We start from the raw sequence: 21,506 nt of genomic DNA on the forward strand, positions 1-21,506 counted from the left end.
CTTAGTGAAAATTATAATTTGGCTGCCCCAAAAATTATTTAACCCCCAACTTTAAAAGCCAAGTTGAATCATAGGGAAAGGGGATACCTAGTCAGTTGCACAACTGAAATGCATTCAACCTACATGTGTCTTCCGCATTTAATCCAACCCCTCTGAAACAGAGAGGTGTGGGGGCTGCCTGAATCTACGTCATTTGCGCCTGTTTGGGGTTAACTGCCTTGCCCAAGGGCAGAAAGGCAGACTTTTCCACCTTGCTGGCTTCGAACCAGAGACCTTTCGGTTACTGGCCCAACACTTACCCGCTAGGCTACCTGCTACTTTAGCGCCATATTGAACGTTAGCCTAATCAACCATTGCACTATTCTGCAATTCATTGAACACTGCAGAATCAAATCAACACACAGTATATTTACAGTTGAAGTCAGAAGTTTACATACACTTAGGTTGGAGTCATTAAAACTAGTTTTTCCAACCACTCCACAAATCTATTGTTAACAAACTACACTGCTCAAAAAAATAAAGGGAACACTTAAACAACACAATGTAACTCCAAGTCAATCACACTTCTGTGAAATCAAACTGTCCACTTAGGAAGCAACACTGATTGACAATAAATGTCACATGCTGTTGTGCAAATGGAATAGACAACAGGTGGAAATTATAGGCAATTAGCAAGACACCCCCAATAAAGGAGTGGTTCTGCAGGTGGGGACCACAGACCACTTCTCAGTTCCTATGCTTCCTGGCTGATGTTTTGGTCACTTTTGAATGCTGGCGGTGCTTTCACTCTAGTGGTAGCATGAGACGGAGTCTGCAACCCACACAAGTGGCTCAGGTAGTGCAGCTCATCCAGGATGGCACATCAATGCGAGCTGTGGCAAGAAGGTTTGCTGTGTCTGTCAGCATAGTGTCCAGAGCATGGAGGCACTACCAGGAGACAGGCCAGTACATCAGGAGATGTGGAGGAGGCCGTAGGAGGGCAACAACCCAGCAGCAGGACCGCTACCTCCGCCTTTGTGCAAGGAGGAGCAGGAGAAGCACTGCCAGAGCCCTGCAAAATGACCTCCAGCAGGCCACAAATGTGCATGTGTCTGCTCAAACAGTCAGAAACAGACTCCATGAGGGTGGTATGAGGGCCCGACGTCCACAGGTGGGAGTTGTGCTTACAGCCCAACACCGTGCAGGACGTTTGGCATTTTCCAGAGAACACCAAGATTGGCAAATTCGCCACTGGCGCCCTGTGCTCTTCACAGATGAAAGCAGGTTCACACTGAGCACGTGACAGACGTGACAGAGTCTGGAGACGCCGTGGAGAACGTTCTGCTGCCTGCAACATCCTCCAGCATGACCGGTTTGGCGGTGGGTCAGTCATGGTGTGGGGTGGCATTTCTTTGGGGGGCCGCACAGCCCTCCCTGTGCTCGCCAGAGGTAGCCTGACTGCCATTAGGTACCGAGATGAGATCCTCAGACCCCTTGTGAGACCATATGCTGGTGCGGTTGGCCATGGGTTCCTCCTAATGCAAGACAATGCTAGACCTCATGTGGCTGGAATGTGTCAGCAGTTCCTGCAGGAGGAAGGCATTGATGCTATGGACTGGCCCGCCCGTTCCCCAGACCTGAATCCAATTGAGCACATCTGGGACATCATGTCTCGCTCCATCCACCAACGCCACGTTGCACCACAGACTGTCCAGCAGTTGGCGGATGCTTTAGTCTAGGTCTGGGAGGAGATCCCTCAGGAGACCATCCACCACCTCATCAGGAGCATGCCCAGGCGTTGTAGGGAGGTCATACAGGCACGTGGAGGCCACACACACTACTGAGCCTCATTTTGACTTGTTTTAAGGACATTACATCAAAGTTGGATCAGCCTGTAGTGTGGTTTTCCACTTTAATTTTGAGTGTGACTCCAAATCCAGACCTCCATGGGTTGATAAATTGGATTTCCATTGATTATTTTTGTGTGATTTTGTTGTCAGCACATTCAACTATGTAAAGAAAAAAGTATTTAATAAGATTATTTCTTTCATTCAGATCTAGGATGTGTTGTTTAAGTGTTCCCTTTATTTTTTTGAGCAGTATATAATTTTGGCAAGTCGGTTAGGACATCTACTTTGTGCATGACACAAGTCATTTTTCCAACAATTGTTTACAGACAAATTCACTATCACAATTCCAGTGGGTCAGAAGTTTACATACACTAAGTTGACTGTGCCTTTAAATAGCTTGGAAAATTCCAGAAAATGATGTCATGGCTTTAGAAGCTTCTGATAGGCTAATTGACATCATTTGAGTCAATTGTAGGTGTACCTGTGGATGTATTTCAAGGCCTACCTTCAAACTTTGCCTCTGCTTGACATCATGGGAAAATCAAAAGAAATCAGCCAGGACCTCAGAAAAAAAATTGTAGACCTCCACAAGTCTGGTTCATCCTCGGGAGAAATTTCCAAACGCATGAAGGTACCACGTTCATCTGTTCAAACAATAGTACGCAAGTATAAACACCATGGGACCACGCAGCCGTCATACTGCTCAGGAAAGAGACGCGTTCTGTCTCCTAGAGATGAACGTACTTTGGTGCGAAAAAGTGCAAATCAATTCCAGAACAACAGCAAAGGACCTTATGAAGATGCTGGAGGAAACAGGTACAAAAGTATCTAAATCCACAGTAAAATGAGTCCTATATCGAAATTACCTGAAAGGCCACTCAGCAAGGAAGAAGCCACTGCTCCAAAACCGTCATGAAAAAGCCAGACTCCGGTTTGCAACTGCACATGGGGACAAAGATTGTTTTTTGGAGAAATGTCCTCTGGTCTGATGAAACAAAAATATAACTATTTGGCCATTATGACAATCGTTATGTGTGGAGGAAAAAGGGGGAGGCTTGCAAGCTGAAGAATACCATCCCGACCGTGAAGCATGAGGGTGGCAGCATCATGTTGTGGGGGTGCTTTGCTGCAGGACGGACTGGTGCACTTCACAAAATAGATGGCATCATGTGGGAGGACAATTATGTGGATATATTGAAGCAACATCTCAAGACATCAGTCAGGAAGTTAAAGCTTGGTCGCAAATGGGTCTTCCAAATGGACAATGACCCCAAGCATACTTCCAAAGTTGTGGCAAAATGGCTTAAGGACAACAAAGTCAAGGTATTGGAGTGACCATCACAAAGCCCTGACCTCAATCCTATAGAACATTTGTGGGCAGAACTGAAAAAGTGTGCTCTGTCAGGAGGAATGGGCCAAAATTCACCCAACTTATTGTGGGAAGCTTGTGGAAGGCTACCCGAAACGTTTGACCCAAGTTAAACAATTTAAAAGCAATGCTGCCAAATACTAATTGAGTGTATGTAAACTTCTGACCCACTGGGAATGTGATGAAAGAAATAAAAGCTGAAAAAAAATCACTCAACTATTATTCTGACATTTCACATTCTTAAAATAAAGTGGTGATTCTAACTGACCTAAAACAGGGAATTTTTACTAGGATTAAATGTCAGGAATTGTGGAAAAACTGAGTTTAAATGTGTTTGGCTAAGGTGTATGTAAACTTCTGACTTCATCTGTAAATGTTGCCGTGTTTTAATTTTTCTTTTTTATTTCACCTTTATTTAACCAGGTAGGCCAGTTGAGAACAAGTTCTCCTTTACAACTGCGACCTGGCCAAGATAAAGCAAAGCAGTGCGACAAAAACAGAGTTAAAAAAATTAAACGTGATTGAATAAAACTATTTTTTTTACTGCAATACAGGCCAACACATATACTTCTGTTCTTCACTGCACCAATTCCTACATTAGACAATTTCCATTTGAACAAAGTAAATATTTTCTAGTGAACAATAAGAAACACGCATGGTACACTGCGGTGTTGTGATGGTGGAACAGCTCAACCTAATGCACCAGTAATCCCTATCATCAGCACCTATTACAGTATCATTAACCTTTCACCTCTATATTCTTAGGTTAGGCAGCTTTCATTAGCACACCTGGATCCAGCAAGAAAGGAAGTGGAAACCAATCAACAGGTGTGTTAAGTAAGGTCCCAATCATCCCATATCATTGCATTCAGTCTTCCCATATGAATCCTATATGTTGGGTGAATAGAATGCCCTCCTATGCCTCTTTAGTGTCATTTTGCGAAATCCATTTCCTCCCCGTTTCAAGTTGATCAGAACAGACACGGCCATGATGACCAACAGCCATCTCCATCATCTTGCCCAAATCAAATTGTATTTGCCACATGCGCCGAACACAACAGGTGTAGACCTTACAGTGAAATGCTTACTTACAAGCCCTTAACTTCTTAAAGCATTGTTGGTTAAGAAAAAAAGTAAAAGTAAGTAAAAAATATAAAATAAAAGTAACAAATAATTAAACAGCAGCAGTAAATTAACAATAGTGAGGCTATATACAGGGGGTACTACAGAGTCAATGTGCAGGGGGCACCGGTTAGTGGAGGTAATTGATGGCCTCCTCCTTCCTGATGCGCAGCTCCTCCTCTCTCAGGAGCTGGGGTTTGATGAAGTTGTCGAAGATGTTCTTGCTGTCAATCCCCAAGGCGGAAGATTGGCGTGCCTCCCTCGTTGGCTGAGATGAGGAGCTTGTAAGTAATGCCTCAATCGTATTTCTTCCTGTTCCCCAACACGTTGTATGCCTCGCTGATGTTGGAGAAGCAGCTCGTAGCCACCTCACTGCCTGCAGTTCTTGTCTGGGTGGTAGATGAAAGACTGCTTGTTGTAAGTAGTCTTGAACTAAGTTACGTGGCGGTCGGAGACACCAAGGATTTCATAACATGCCGTTTTGCTTTTATACAGGGGCTCATACGTGTTGCTGTTGCCATGAGCCCTCACAAATAACTGCTCATGAGACAGTCGCAAAATAAGGCTTGACTGTCTTTTGGATAATCTCACCGCACAGAGATCTTTTCTGCTTGTGCCTGGTTTGGGTTGTGGTGGCAGCCACGAGACTGTTTCTTCTCCAGCTTGAGGCAATAACATGGACCTATGTGTCAGTGAGGTGAACTTAGATAAAACCACCTGGAAGCCGTGTTTATCGAGTGGTTTTATATCCTCACTGTCAGACAAGTTATTCATCCACACAGACCCAAACTGTAATTCCCCCTCATCGCATTTTGATAAGGTTGTGGCAAAATGCAACATCAAATCTACTGTCGGTGAGTCTGCTGAGGGACCTTGAGTTCTCAGTTTCTAAACTCTCATTACGCTTCGATCACACCGACAGCATCATTGCATTTTGGTACACCAGAATTACATTAATTTCCAATGAAACGCCTTGTGGTGCATAGGTTGGATTTATCGAACGTACGCCTCAAACTATGCATAGACGACTTGACAGAAATGGTAGCAGAAAGTGAATGTTAAACTTTTGTTGCATACATATCCAGATGATGCATACTATTGTGCACAATGACGCTTCTAACACACCGACAGTGTTTTGCGCAAAATAGTATGCAGCACTGTCAAGCCGTCTAGGCATAGTTTGACGAATACATACGTTCGATAAATCCAAGTATGCACCACACCGAACACACTGCAACTGCCTCTGCAAGGCAAACGCAGCGTTCCATTGGAAATTAATGTAATACTGGTTTATCAAATGCAAATCACTGTCGGTATGTTCGAAGCGTTAGGAATGGAGCGCCTGCAACGGTGTCCAGTTGCCGAGTCGGGCTGTATTATGGTCATTTTGAGCTTCACCAGACCGAGATTCTGTCAGCAAGCTTGGTTGCCCTCAATCGCCAGATGTGACTGTTTATTATATATTTTTTGAATTCTGTATGCTCCCTTATCAATTTTCAGACTGACCTCCGCCATGTTTGCAAGGAGCAAAGAACCACATTTCCGGTTACTCTGCAACAGGCCAATAAAAACCTAGGTATTTGAAAAGCGTATGGAAGTGGCCAATCAAATATAACAAACAGTTTGAGCAGCAGTGCATTACGTCATGGTAAATACGCAACATTTGTTTCAGCGGGGAATTTGATACAAAATATCCACAGGAAGACTTTCCAAACATGGGTCTGCTATCTCAGGAGGCCGTTCTGGCTAATGATTGAGTACTTGAACTCGCTAGCCGAACCGAGCGAGTGTGCTCGCGTACTCCCATAAAATACAATTACTTGAAAAACTATTTAAAAAAGTATATACGTACTCAGAATATACTAAATTAATCTAAGACAACTCAAGAAACCTGTCACAAATTGACGTTTTTGCAGAGATCTTAGTCCGCAATTTTACATCTAATGTTTGGTGCAGTATTTGTCAATGAAACAAATTGCATGAAAACGACTCGCTTCCCGTTGAATGACAACATACTTTATTGAAGAGTCCTACTGTTGACCAATCACCGACGAAGTCCGAAACGAACAACAACGTCACAAAATGTCGTCATAATATATGCAGAGGCAAAAAGCCTGATATGGACAGAGATGGCAGGACCAGTAGAATAGAGATTCTAAGGGGAGGCATTTATTTGAAATCCTGAGGAAGATCAGGAAGGACGGCAGGAAGGGACGAGAGGAGGCTAATGAGACATTAAAAGTGATAATCACACTTTCCTATTACCAGGAAACTGAAACCGTTGCGCATGTATTGCTACAGTGCGAGAGGGACAGAGCAAGACAGTTCTAGTATGAGGGAGAGGGGGATACAGGAAATTAGTTTAACGAGTATATTGAGTAGAATTGTATATATTTTTTCATTAGAGCAACGGTGCTGGCAGGTAGGGTTTAGTTTCTCCCTGTCTCTGGCCCACACTCCAGTACAGTAAGTGGAGGTAATGCACCATTATGTTGGATGCTAACCGCCGATAAACCCCACCCAAGAAGAAGACGAATATTTGGACGAGGACGCATGCGGTCGCCTTTACAGGAATAATTTTGCAATGAATTCCAACATAACGTCAACGGATCCATCGGACGACTGGGGTGACATAAGCGATGCAGAATTACTCGATGCACAGTCAGAGCATCTCGGTGAGTAACCCTTGATCATGGTTCTCAGTTCCATTACACATAAGTCATTGGACCAAGGCGTTTTCTGTATGGGGAAGTTTTGTTAGAGCCCGACTATGGAGCCAGATAGCTGCCAGAAGGTTGAACGTACATATCGTTAGGATCGTAAGAAAATCCATATGTAAATTGTTAGGATCATAAGACAAGCCATGCGTGAAACACAACCATTAAATTATATCTGTAAACGTATGTTACGACTATGAATTATTATTTTAAAAATATTTTTTTACCTTTCTTTAACTAGGCAAGTCAGTTAAGAACAAATTCTTATTAACTGCCTTGTTCAGGGGCAGAACGACGGATTCTTACCTTGTCAGCTTGGGGATTCGATCTTGCAACTTTTCAGTTACTAGTCCAATGCTCTAACCACTACGTGAACATTTACAGTTAAATTGGGCCTTAAGTAAATTACTTGTGTGAGAATAATACTATAAAGACACAGAAGAGCCTTGTCTTGAATAACCGCCTGAGCTGCAAAATGAAAAGTAAATTATTTAGTCTTATTCAAATATCTAAATATGCCATGCTGTTATTTAATGTCCATATAATTTTAGAATATATTTTTAAAGCCACGTGGGGCTACTTTGGTGATCATGTAGCCTAATGAATCATACATTTTCCAGTATTTGGGAACAGACTGTAGGCCTTACATTAGGCATTTTGACTGTTGTATTTGAGAATTCCATTCTGTATGGAGGCTTGTTATTGCCATTGTGTTGCACAACCCCATCACACAGAGGCTATATTCATATAAATAAATGAGACAAACATTTATTTTAATTTAGTCTTGGCTATAACCTGTCCTGAGTTAAATAGCCAAGGGGTCCCAAATGGTCAAGACTATCTATAGCCTATTCTTATTGCCAGATTGGTTTTCCCTATCAGCCACTGCATGTGCTTTTTCAACTATTTTGTTTAAAATGTATTTAGAGGCTATATTTAAGGGGAGGCCTATAAACACAAATGGAGTTCTAAAATTATTCCACAAGACACCATGACCCAAAATGATAGCCTAAATTGTAATGCCTACAAGTTGAAGGCCTCTTTATTTATTTGGATAGGCCTAAATTAAACATAGAATTATTAGCGTTATAGGCTAAAGAACTTGAATTTAGATCATTTTGAATGCACACATGGATTTCTATTCTCTTTGATTTAGTTCCTATTGCAACTCAGATGAATTACAGCATGGATGGCATACTGAACTGAATGGATTCATTACATATTCATATGTTGGAATGATGAGTTGCATGCATGTTCTACACTTTTTTTGGCTTGTAGGCAAATCTGCTGTCTATGCTTCATGGAGGGAATAGCCTATACGGAGACTACCTTAGACCACTGCAACAGAGTTATTGTGGAGTGTGGGGAATTAGCTTATGCCAGACTTGGCCTATGTTTAACCTCAGTCCATATGTTCATGACCCGATTTATATAAAACATGTAGAATTATTTTAAATTCATATTAACCCCACCTACAGAATATGCTTTGGCAAGATTGAGTGATTAAATCAATTTCAAAATATGAAATAAAACATTTGAGTGGCAAAGACTCCAGTGGTCATACATAATTCATAGATTCACCAAACATCTATTATTCTTCTGTTTCATTATGCCTGGTTTATACTACTGGTATTGATTGTAGACAGAGCCCAGAGAATGAGATGGTGCAATATTGAATTAGTCATATTTTGATAAGGTGGGTACATGGGGATGTCCATGTCACCCAGAGATATGTCCATGCTGTGGAGTTACACCTAGCGGACGGAAACTTCACTGTTGTATGGCATAATACAGCTAGTGCTATCTAGACTTACACTTGCAAACAAATCCATTACATTAGCGACCTAAATGTGAAGTAATCTCAACTGAGAAGTTATAGAGAATGGAGACTTAACTTGAAAACGTGCAGGATACCTCTTTCCGGTTTTCCTGACTTCCGGGTTTTTAATACTGTGTTATGCTTATTCGCGTAGCACTCCTCATAGGCCGTTTGGTGTAGGGTTTTTTTGTTTGTTGGTGAGATGAAACTGCCAAAACTCTGAAAGGAATTATTGTAAGTCAGAATTGCAACACAAGATTTGTTCAAGCCTAAAATGTTAGTCTGTAATCTTAACATGGTGTTTGTATGTTCACAGATTAAGTTTCACGTTTCATGCATGGATCCATAACGATGCTCAAGCTAAATATTAAGACACGTCACTTTGTGCATAAGGACCTCATCTTTCATATCAGCGAGAAAACATTTTCAAAAAACAAAACGGTTAAATTGATACACACCTTGATTGGGTTCCTGTTCCCACATGGCCATATTTCCATGTTACTGCACTCTGTTTATGGAAGATGAGGAGACCACCTGTTCTTATTATCAAGCACACTCTGAACATCTGTATGTAAGCATAACTCGGTGTCGTTTCATTGATGGAAGCACCCATAGCTGTGTGGATCTGTGAAAACTGCTACAGTAAGTGTACCTTTTTTATTTGAAGGATTCTTTCTCGCTGATGAAAGATAAAGGCCATGTGTTTTGAAAGCCATTTCGCAAGTGATGATTGACGTTTCTAAACGTTAAAAGCAGCATCGGGATTGTAGTTCACATGAGCCGTGGGCGCTAATGGCTGAAAACTGTAGGGAGAAGGCAGAAAGAATGCCACCTAGAGTTTTGGAATCTACTTGGTGAGTAGCTAAATACAGCAGCATTAGTTGATCGTGGTTCTTTTCCTATTTGAGATTTTTGCTTGCATTGTCCAATGGGAAATCTATGGAATGGTGTTTGAATTTGCCTTGTAAATAAATTAGAGTATCTTAAGGAAATTTGATTGTTTTTCATACAGGTAATATTTTCGTAAGGACATTTCAAACCGTTATTGTTTTCTTTAGTCTTGTTTGATACTGACTTTTTAATGGTTGACTGGACGCCAATCGCATTGTATATTGATATTGAGAGACAAGGCATTACTAACCACTGATACCTGCCCAGGTGATGGGCCAAATCCTTTTTTTCCATTGAGGGACAGGAACTGCAACCCTCTTCTTAGACACTGCTATTGAAATGCAAACTGGCTCTCAGAAAGGGCTATTGTTCTTAGCGGGATGGTGGCATGTAACCTGTTTCATTGCTAGGTAAACACTGTGTACTGGGAAATACTGTTTTTGCTATAACAATGTATTGCTTTCCTTAAAACCTCTTAAGGATCAGACCCTTTTTCCCCCCAATATTTTCCTAAAGACATACCCAAATCTAACTTGCTGTATCTCAGGACCTGAAGGAAAGACATGCATAATCTTGATACCATTTGAAAGGAAACACTTAAGATTGTGGAAATGTGAAATTAATGTAGGAGAATAACACATTCGATTTGGTAAAAGATTAAAAAAAACATCTGTTTTTTTTTGTTCCATCGTTGAAATGCAAGAGGAAGGCCAAAATGTAATATTCCCGGTTAGGCGCAATTTAGATTTGACACTAGATGGCTGCAGTGTATATGCAAAGTTTTAGACTGATTCAATGAACCATTGAATTTCTGTTCGAAATGTTGTCAAGACAGCCCAAATGATTTATTAATACATTTTAGTTCATAATTGTGCACTCTCCTAAAACAATAGCATGTTTTCTTTCACTGTAATAGCTACTGTAAATTCGACAGTGCAGTTAGCTTAAATTCTTGTTAATCTTTCTGCCCATATTAGATATGTATATGTATTGGGAAATGTTCTTGTGATTAACATGAGGTTGTAAGTAACATCAGCCTACATTAGCTCAACTGTCCTGCGGGGGGGGGGGCACTGATCCTGTAATTAAAGGTCCAATGTAGCCGTTTTATATCAATCTCAAATCATTTCTGGGTAACAATAAAGTACCGGACTGTAATATTTTAATTAAAATAAATGTATATTTCTCAAGATTTTTGCTGGGACTATCTGGCAGTGGTCTGAGTGGGGAGGGGGGAAACCTAAAACTAGCTGTTATTGGCAGAGGTTTGGAACTGTAAAACAGTGTTTCCCAAACCTGATCCTCGACTACACCCAACAGTACACAGTTGCGTTGTAGCCCTTGACAAACAACTCATTGAGGGCTAGATGATTAGTTGACAAGTTGAATCAGGGGTGCTTGTCCAGGGTTAAAATAAAAATGTATATTGTTGGAGGTACTCGAGGACCAGGTTTGGGAAACACTGGTGTAAAAGACCAAGTATGGTAGCTGCAGCCTAATATGGCAACCAGAGTATAGGCGAGTGGGTGTATGAAAAGCGAATCAGCTAATTGGACAGATTGGTTTACACTAAAGACCGTTTTGCTTTGCTGATTGGGCTGCACAAGGAGTCAATGAGCTGGCGACTAGTGCACCTGTTTCCGCGAGATAGTACTGCTACAAAGTTAAAGTGCTTGCCGACTCATTTTTTAAATTATTTTTCATTTAAATTTCTTTTGTTTTCACCCCAATTTCGTGGTATCCAATTGTCTCATCGTTGCAAATCCTGTACGTACTCGGGAGGCGAAGGTCGAGAGCAGGGCGTCCTCCGAAACAAAACCCAACCAAGCCACACTGCTTCTTGACACAATACCCACTTAACCAGGAAGCCAGCCACACCAATGTGTTGGGGCAGTGGTAGGCCTGATCACCGACAATGATGAGACAGTCTATAGAGAGGAGGTCAGAGACCTGGCAATGTGGTGCCAGGATAACAACCTCTCCCTCAACGTGATCAAGACAAAGGAGATGATCGTTGACTACAGGAAAAGGAGGGCCGAGCACGCCCCCATTCTCATCGACGGGGCTGTAGTGGAGCAGGTTGAGAGCTTCAAGTTCCTTGGTGTCCACATCACTAATGAACTGTGATGGTCCAAACACACCAAGAAAGTCGTGAAGAGGACACGAAAACGCCTATTCCCCCTCAGGAGACTGAAAAGATTTGGCATGGGTCCTCAGATCCTCAAAGTTCTACAGCTGCATCACCACCTGGTATGGCAACTGCTTGGCCTCCGACCGCAGGGCGCTACAGAGGGTAGTACGTCCGGCCCAGTACATCACTGGGGTCAAGCTTCCTGCCATTCAGGACCTCTATACCAGGAGGTGTTCGTTGGAAGGCTGTAAAAATTGCCAAAGACTCCAGCCGCCCTAGTCATAGACTGTTCTCTCTGCTACCGCACGGCAAGCAGTACCGGAGCACCAAGTCTAGGTCCAAAAGACTTAACAGCTTTTACCCCCAAGCCATAAGACTCCTGAACAGCTAAACAAATGGCTACCCGGACTATTTGCACCCCCCCCCCAACACACACACATTTTTACGCTGCTGCTACTCGCTGTTTATTATCTATGCATAGTCACTTTACCTCCTACCTACATTTACATATTACCTCAATTACCTCCACTAACCTGTGCCCCTCACATTGACTCTGTACCGGTGTACAGCCTCGTTATTGTTATTTAATTGTTGCTCTTTAATTGTTATTTAAAAAAAAAAAAAAAAAAAATCCTTTTTCTTTTTGATTTATTTATTGTTTACTTCAGTTTATTTAGTAAATGCTGTCTTAACACTTATTTTTTCTTAACTGCATTGTTGGTTAAGGGCTTTTAAGTAAGCATTTCACTGTAAGGTCTACACCTGTTGTGTTCGGCGCATGTGGCAAATACAATTTGATTTGGGCAAGATGATGGAGATGGCTGTTGGTCATCATGGCCATGTCTGTTCTGATCAACTTGAAACGGGGAGGAAATGGATTTCGCAAAATGACACTAAAGAGGCATAGGAGGGCATTCTATTCACCCAACATATAGGATTCATATGGGAAGACTGAATGCAATGATATGGGATGATTGGGACCTTACTTAACACACCTGTTGATTGGTTTCCACTTCCTTTCTTGCTGGATCCAGGCGCACAATGGAAGAACTGTTCACATGTAAACTCAGCAAAAAATGAAACAACCATTTTTCAGGACCCTGTCTTTCAAAGGTAATTCATAAAAATCCAAGTAACTTCACAGATCTTCATTGTAAAGGGTTTAAACACTGTTTCCCATGCTTGTTCAATGAACCATAAACAATTAATGAACATGCACCTGTGGAACGATCGTTAAGAAACTAACAGCTTACAGACGGTAGGCAATTAAGGTCACAGTTATGAAAACTTAGTACACTAAAGAGGCCTTTCTATTGACTCTGAAAAACACCAAAAGAAAGATGCCCAGGGTTCCTGCTCATCTGTGTGAACGTGCCTTAGGCATGCTGCAAGGAGGCATGAGGACTGCAGATGTGGCCAGGGCAATAAATTGCAATGTCCGTACTGTGAGACGCCTAAGACAGCGCTACGGGGAGACAGGATGGACAGCTGATCGTCCTCGCAGTGGCAGACCACATGTAACAACACCTGCACAGGATCGGTACATCAGAACATCACACCTGCGGGACAGGTACAGGATGGCAACAACAACTGCCCGAGTTCCACCAGGAACGCACAATCCCTCCATCAGTGCTCACACTGTCCGCAATAGGTTGAGAGAGGCTGGACTGAGGGCTTGTAGGCCTGTTGTAAGGCAGGTCCTCACCAGACATCACCGGCAACAACGTCGCCTATGGGCACAAACCCACCATCATTGGACCATACAAGACTGGCAGAAAGTGCTCTTCACTGACGAGACGCTGTTTTGTCTCACCAGGGGTGATGGTCGGATTCGCGTTTATTGTCGAAGGAATGAGAGTTACACTGAGGCCTGTATTCTGGAGCGGGATCGATTTGGAGGTGGAGGGTCCGTCATGGTCTGGGGCGGTGTGTCACAGCATCATCGGACTGAGCTTGTCATTGCAGGCAATCTCAACGCTGTGTGTTACAGGGAAGACATACTCCTTCCTCGTGGTACCCTTCCTGCAGGCTGATCATTATCATGCACTCGTCTCGAAACAGGGGCAGCGGGAAAAAATACATGTCATCTATGCACTTAAATAGCGAATGGAGGACGTTTTTCCCGTGGTTCATTTTCATGCCAGCCAGGTATGCTGTACTCCTGTTGTAAAGAGAAGCAATGTGTTTAATATGCTCTCATGAAGTGTTTGATTCGATTTTAGATTACATTTGCGCTGATGTCAGAGTAATTCGAGGGACAATAGAGTGCTAAGTACCAGGCAGTTTATACGTTTGGTAGGCTACCAATGACCATCAGCAGCATCAGAGCTTGGAGAAGCCTAATTACCATGACTAAACGGTCACGTGACAGCTGGTGTGGCGGTAATGCGGTCACATTAACAGCCCTACCCACAGCAACAACTCCTCCCTCATAATATACATAATACATACATACATGTACATACATGTACATACATACCGCCTGGTGATGTCACCAGGCAAGTCGAAACACCCGTCTATGCAAACAGGCTGCTTAGAAGCTCCTGTGTAGATTTTATTTTCAACCAGCAACTATCAGGAAATGGCACATCACATTTTTTCACACTTTCACAGTGTTTGTTTCGTCAGCTGTTGTACAATATGATACAAAACAGAATGTTGACTGCACTGGGCCTTTTAATACTTCTTTCTTCACAAGGGTGCAGTTTCTAAATCTCTTTCATGTGACCACCTCTAGCCCCTCCTGACCGGTCCCGTCCGACTCTCGGTGGGAATGTTGGTGATGATGGTCAGTCCCTTGAAACAACAGAAAAGAGGATTGATTACCATATTAAAAAATGGTAAACCCATTCAAGCATACACAATTCAACCCAGAAAACAGTCAACATTTTCCCTGTCAGCCTATGCTTTTGATCAGCAACAAAGCATTGTGTGTGTGTGTGTGTGTGTGTGTGTCTCAGGCCTTACCTCGCTCCCCTGTTTGAGAGGGTGAAGAACCGGAGCGCTGCCTTGTCTGTCCCCAACCAGAGCCCAATGGAGAGATTCCTTAAACGTCACCTCAGCGTTACACAGCTATGTGAGCAGTCTTGGTGTGAGATCAAAATGGCCTATGGGTTCATTAAGCCTAAAGTAAGGATGCTAGAGATGCAAAAGACAGAAGTGACAACTGGGGCCAGTATTCATCTCGCCAGAGGTAAGCGGCACGTTGCGCTTATGATGTGATTCCATATCTCCTCCCATACGACTGTTGTGCCCATTCTAAACTAGGCCCACCTTATGAGCCAATGCTGAATTAGAGAAGAGCTTTGGCACAGAGTACTTTCATGTTAGTCATTTTGTAACCTACACATGCATCCGCAGGGATTTATGCTATCGTTGATCTTTGCTTTCCATATAGATGTTATGGAGAAAACTAGTTATAACCCATGTCCTGACCTTGTATCTCTGTGTCCAGAACTGGAGGTCAAACCAAATGTTGTGCTGTGGCTGCTGTCACCAGGGAGGACAGGGAGGCTCTGAAGCTAATCAACATGCTACAGATGGTCCCAGCTTTAGAGGCAGGTATGGTGGTACATTACTTGTATTTATTGAACCCTTATTTTACCAGGTAAGTTGACGGAACACATTCTCATTTACAGCAACAACCTGGGGAATAGTTACAGGGGAGAGGAGGGGGATGAATGAAGCTTGGGATGATTACGTTACATTGCATATCCATGGTTTTTCAGAATGTCTGAATCCTGACAATCAGCCCAATCTTGAGCCCTCTGAAGAGGGAAATGTAAAATAACATTACCACAGGAGACTGCTGTCACAGAGTTGTGTGTGTGTGTGTGTGTGTGTGTGTGTGTGTGTGTGTGTGTGTGTGTGTGTGTGTGTGTGTGTGTGTGTGTGTGTGTGTGTGTGTGTGTGTGTGTGTGTGTGTGTGTGTGTGTCCCAGGCCAGCTTGTGCGGGAGTTCCCAGTGTTTGGTGTGTTGGAAGGGATGTTCTTCATGGGTGTGGTTGATGAGCTGTATCGTAGTGACTCTGGGGAACTGGTCCTGAGTGAACTGAAGACCCGTAGTCACAACTCTCTGCCCCGCCCAGCCCAGACCAAGGGACACTCTCTACAGGTACACTACAGACAGTCAGACACTCTTATATTTCTCTCTGACCTCCCCTCACTTTCTGGTCTCTGACCTTTCTCTGTAACCTCTCTCTCTCTCTGGTCTCTCTATCTCTGTTCTCTGACCTCCTATCTGGCTTTGACCTCTCTCTGAGCCCTCTCTCCAGTCTCCTTTATTTCTCAGTGTGGAGTCTGACCCCTATATGATCTATTTCTTTGATCCATCTCTCTCTATGACCTGTACCTCTGCCTCTCTCTCTCTCACTCTTCTCACTCTCTCTCAGGTGGGTATGTACAAGCTCTTGTTTGATTCCATGGTAAAGGGTTCTGTGAAGAGGGACCATCTCCTCCACAACCTTCAGCTGGATCCTAATCAGGTCCTTGGATCAGACCTCCAGACCCACACCCAGTCACTGGGCTTCCAGGCAGTCACGTTCAGAGAGCTCCTGGACCACCTACTGGTCGTCCTTATCTGTTCTAACCTCCATGCTATCGACAAGCTACGCCTGGAGTATAGCCACCAGAGCTCCGGAAAGCTCATTGGCACCAGGGAGGTAGCGTTTGAGGAAGCCCAGCTTAGGACTAAGATCAGGGGCTACCTGGCTTACTGGAGGGGCGAGAGGGTGCCCCAGGGAGTGGAAGTGGAGGAGGCCTGGAAGTGCAGGATGTGTCCCTATGAGGAGACCTGTGACTGGAGGAGGGATAGATCACAAAGGCTGATGATGGTGAATAAGAGGGCCAAGTTGGAGTGTCCTAAGTCAGATGATCCCAAGCCAGATGGTTTGAATTTGAATGGGTCGAAATTGGAGGATCCCAAGTAGAATACCGGTAGTTCTCCTGAATGAAATAGCCCTAAACATACAGAACCCCAGGCATGTCTCCTGTAATGATTTTCTGGGTGTAGTGTGAAGTTCAGGAAGGTTCTATCTATGTATCATTGAAGGTGTAAGCCTATTAAGCTATTTTAAAGTCAGGTTTGTTTAGAACTAAAGTGCCTTTAGAAAGTATTCACACCCCTCGACTTTTTCCACATTCTGTTACAGCCTGAATTTCAAATGGATTAAATTGGGATATTGTGTCACTGATCTATACATAATGCCAAAAATGAAAAGCTGAAATGTCTTCAGTCAATAAGTATTCCGTCCTTTTGTTATGGCAAGCCTAAATAAATTCAGGAGTAAACATGTGCTTAATATGTTACATAAGTTGCATAGACTCACTCTGTGTACAATAGTGTTTAACATGATTTTAAAATTATTATCCCATCTCTGTACACCAGTGATTCCCAACCAGAGGTACTAGGACTCCTGGGGGTACTTGGCCTATCCACAGGGCGTACTTGAGAAGACACACATGAGACCATAGGCTTACTGGTAAAAATGCACATGAGGGGGTACTTCAGGGGTACTCCGGGCAGAGCAAAATTCAGTTGGTGGTACAGTAACCCGAAAAAGATTTGGAACCACTGCTGTACACCCCACATACAAATATCTGTAAGGTCCCTCAGTCGAGCAGTGAATCGCAAGCACAGATTCAACCACAAAGACCAGGGAGGTTTTCTAATGGTTCGCAAAGAAGGGCACCTATTGGTAGATGGGTAAAAAAGAAAGAGCAGGCATTGAATATCCATTTGAGCATGGTGCAGTTAATTACACTTTGGATGGTGAATCAATACACCCAGTCACTGCAAAGATACAGACGCCCTTCCCAACTCAGTTGCCGTAGAGGAAGGAAACCGCTCAGGGATTTCACCATGAGGCCAATGGTGACTTTAAAACAGTTAGAGTTTAATGCTGTAATAGGAGATAACTGAGGATGGATCAACAACATTGTAGTTACAATACGAACGTAAATGACAGAGTGAAAAGAAGGAAGCCTGTACAGATTTAAAATATTCCAAAACATGCACCCTGTTTGCAATAAGGCACTAAAGTAATACTGCAAGAAATGTGGCAAAGAAATTAACTTTTTGTCCAGAATACAAAGTGCTATGTTTGGGGCAAATCCAACACATCACTGAGTAGCACTCTTCATATGTTCAAGCATGTTGGTGGCTGCATCATGGTATGGGTATGCTTGTCATCAGCAAGGACTAGGGAGTTTTTTTTAAATAAAAATAAATGGAATAGAGCTAAGCACAGGCAAAATACGAGAGGAAAATTTGGTTGTCTGCTTTCCAACAGACACCTTTGCAGGACAATTACCTAAAACACAAGGAAAAATATACACTGGAGTTGTTTACCAAGACAACATTAAATGTTCCTGAGTGGCCTCGTTACAGTTTTGACTTAAATTGGCTTGAAAAGCTATTTGAAAGACTTAAATGGCTTTTTAGCAATGATCAACAACCAACTTATCAGAGCTTGAAAAAAAAAAGAATGTGCAAATATTGTACAATCCAGGTGTGCAAAGCTCTTAGAGACTTACCCAGAAAGACTCACTCACCGCTGTAATTGCTGCCAAAGGCGATTCTAGCATGTATTGACTCAGGGTTTCCATTAAATAAAAAAGTTTAATGTCAAAATGGAGAGAGCAAAAAAAATATAGAGAGTATGTTGTGTAGATCGTTTACAAAAAAAATACAATTAAATCTGTTTTAATCCCACTTTGTAACTTTAAAATGTGGAAAAGGTCAAGGGGTGTGAATGCTTTCTGAAGGCACTGTACGTGGGCTACCTCAGCAGTTGCAATAACCACTTATAAGTGTATATTCCTTTTTATAACTATCGAAATATACATGTTGACTTTTTGTAAACTTTTTTTTATACTGGGGAAAAATATTTTGAATACCATGAAATGCAATGCAATAAATGAAAGGATGGATGAGTGTCATTTAGTATGAGATATTTTCAAGGAAGCGCAGAATAAAACCAAGCATGAACTGTTATTTCCTCCACCAGGTAGAGCTAGTGTGTAAAACATAACTTTAAAAAATCTATCATAATTCTTATATGAACTCTTCCCAAAACAGTAATTTTGAATGCCAGTTTTTATTTTTCCTAATCTGGAAAGTAGGCCTATTTAAAATGTGTATTGTAGCCTGTACCATGCAATTTGTGTATATTTTAATCCTGAAAGCGAGTATCCTGAAATTAATCTCTGCAAATTAGTTTAAAAAGTAAAGTAGTTACACATTTCTAAATGACAAGGAAATGCATTCAATCTTGTACCTCAAGATATCGCACGTTCTCGATTGATATACACCCCTTGCGCGTGCCCGCCCCTCATCACGTCGGAAAATAAAATGAAAATCATTCAGTCAAGAGTAGGATACGGGTAAGGAGCATCTATCTACTTATTGATAGAGAAAGTGTTTCAGAAACAGGTGGAAAAGTCGTGAATTCACGATGAAGGACCGTACACACGAGCTTAGGGTGGTAAGTGAAATACATGTTTAAGTCTAGCCTACTACATTTGAGATCCCAGAAACAAACGGTGGTTATTTGGTGGGATTGGGGTGGAGCGGTAGGTGCGCCTCACTTGTTTTTTTTGGAGGTGGCGAGCAGCTGTTTTAGAGTAGAACAAACTCAATGTTTTATATTATAAATGTTTTATACTTTAGTTATTTTATAACAATATGCTGAACATTTGTGTGTCAGTTTTGTTTCGTCTCAAAGGTAAACTTGTTCCACGCTTCCATATGGAAACGCAACGGGTGAGAGGAGGGTGATAACGTTGGCACCAGTCAAGTGGCCCTCGCCTGTTGTCCATTAGTAGCATAGTTGACTCTAAATGGTTCATAAGCGCGCACGTGAAACACTTTTTCCAATGTCATTAATGAATGCCAAAGGATGAATGAATTTGCTTCTAGTTTCAACCCTATAGAAACACTATGTACAGTTGAAGTTTACATACACCTTAGCCAAACACATTTCAACTCAGTTTTTCACAATTCCTGACATTTAATCATAGGGAACTTTTACTATCTTAGGTCAGTTAGAATCACCACTTTATTTTAAGAATGTGAAATGTCAGAATAATAGTAGAAAATTATTTAGCAGCTTTTATTTCTTTCATCACACTCCCAGTGGGTCAGAAGTTTACACACTCAATTAGTATTTGGTAGCATTGCCTTTAAATTGTTTAACTTGGGTCAAATGTTTCGGGTAGCCTTCCACAAGCTTCCGACAATAAATGGGGTGAATTTTGGCCCATTCCTCCTGACAGAGCTGGAGTAACTGAGTCAGGTTTGTAGGCCTCCTTGCTCGCACACACTTTTTCAGTTCTGCCCACAAATTTTCTATAGGATTGAGGTCAGGGCTTTGATGGCCACTCCAATACTTTGACTTTGTTGTCCTTAAGCCATTTTGCCACAACTTTAGAAGTATGCTTGGGGTCATTATCCATTTGGAAGACCCATTTGCGACCAACCTTTAACTTCCTGACTGATGTCTTGAGATGTTGCTTCAATATATCCACATCATTGTCCTTCCTCATTATGCCATCTATTTTGTGAAGTGCACCAGTCCCTCCTGCAGCAAAGCACCCCCACAACATGATGCTGCCACTCCCGTGCTTCACGGTTGGGATGGTGTTCTGCGGCTTGCAAGCATCCCCCTTTTTCCTCCAAACATAACGATGGTCATTATGGCCAAACAGTTATATTTTTGTTTCATCAGACCAGAGGACATTTCTCCAAAAAGTACGATCTTTGTCCCCGTGTGCAGTTGCAAACCGTAGTCTGGCATTTATTTATGGTGGTTTTGGAGCAGTGGCTTCTTCCTTGCTGAGTGGTCTTTCAGGTTATTTTGATATAGGACTCATTTTACTGTGGATGTAAATACTTTTGTACCCGTTTCCTCCAGCATCTTCACAAGATCCTTTGCTGTTGTTCTTGGATTGATTTGCACTTTTCACACCAAAGTACGTTCATCTCTAGGAGACGTCTCCTTCCTGAGCGGTATGACGGCTACATGGTCCCATGGTGTTTATACTTGCGTACTATTGTTTGTACAGATGAACGTGATACCTTCAGGTGTTTGAAAATTTCTCCCAAGGATGAACCAGACTTGTGGAGGTCTACAATTGTTTTTTTTTAGGTCTTGGCTGATTCTTTTGGATTTTCCCATGATGTCAAGCAAAGAGGCACTGTGTTTGAAGGTAGGCCTTGAAATACATCCACAGGTACACCTCCAATTGACTCAAATTATGTCAATTAGCCTATCAGAAGCTTCTAAAGCCATGACATTTTCTTGAATTTTCCAAGCTGTTTAAAAGCACAGTCAACTTAGTGTATGTAAACTTCTGACCTACTGGAATTGTGGTACAGTGAATTATAAGTGAAATAATCTGTCTGTAAACAATTGCTGGAAAAATGACTTGTGTCATGCACAAAGTAGATGTCCTAACCGACTTGCCAAAACTATAGTTTGTTAACAATAAATTTGTGGAGTGGTTGAAAAACGAGTTTTAATGACTTCCAACTTTTTGTATGAACTATGTCTATATATATAATGCTTTTATTTTCCACTTCAAATTACACTATATATTCCACATACTTTTGTATATTTAATGTATGTGGA

At 42.2% G+C, this 21,506-nt stretch overlaps 1 protein-coding gene across 1 annotated transcript in view; it reads left to right on the top strand.

Annotated features, from left to right (window-relative positions):
• The first annotated feature begins 6,424 nt into the window (after positions 1-6,424).
• Positions 6,425-21,506, top strand: part of LOC106603469 (potassium channel tetramerization domain containing 7) — a 65,139-nt gene continuing 50,057 nt past the window's right edge. Inside the window, 6 exon segments of the mRNA XM_014197190.2 lie at positions 6,425-6,995; positions 14,616-14,718; positions 14,839-15,071; positions 15,333-15,355; positions 15,358-15,439; positions 15,819-15,991. Of these exon segments, the coding sequence (XP_014052665.2) occupies positions 6,905-6,995; positions 14,616-14,718; positions 14,839-15,071; positions 15,333-15,355; positions 15,358-15,439; positions 15,819-15,991 (705 nt within the window). The 5' untranslated portion in view covers positions 6,425-6,904.

The sequence above is a fragment of the Salmo salar genome, chromosome ssa04 (assembly GCF_905237065.1).
Source record: "Salmo salar chromosome ssa04, Ssal_v3.1, whole genome shotgun sequence".
In the NCBI taxonomy this organism is placed as follows: domain Eukaryota; kingdom Metazoa; phylum Chordata; class Actinopteri; order Salmoniformes; family Salmonidae; genus Salmo; species Salmo salar.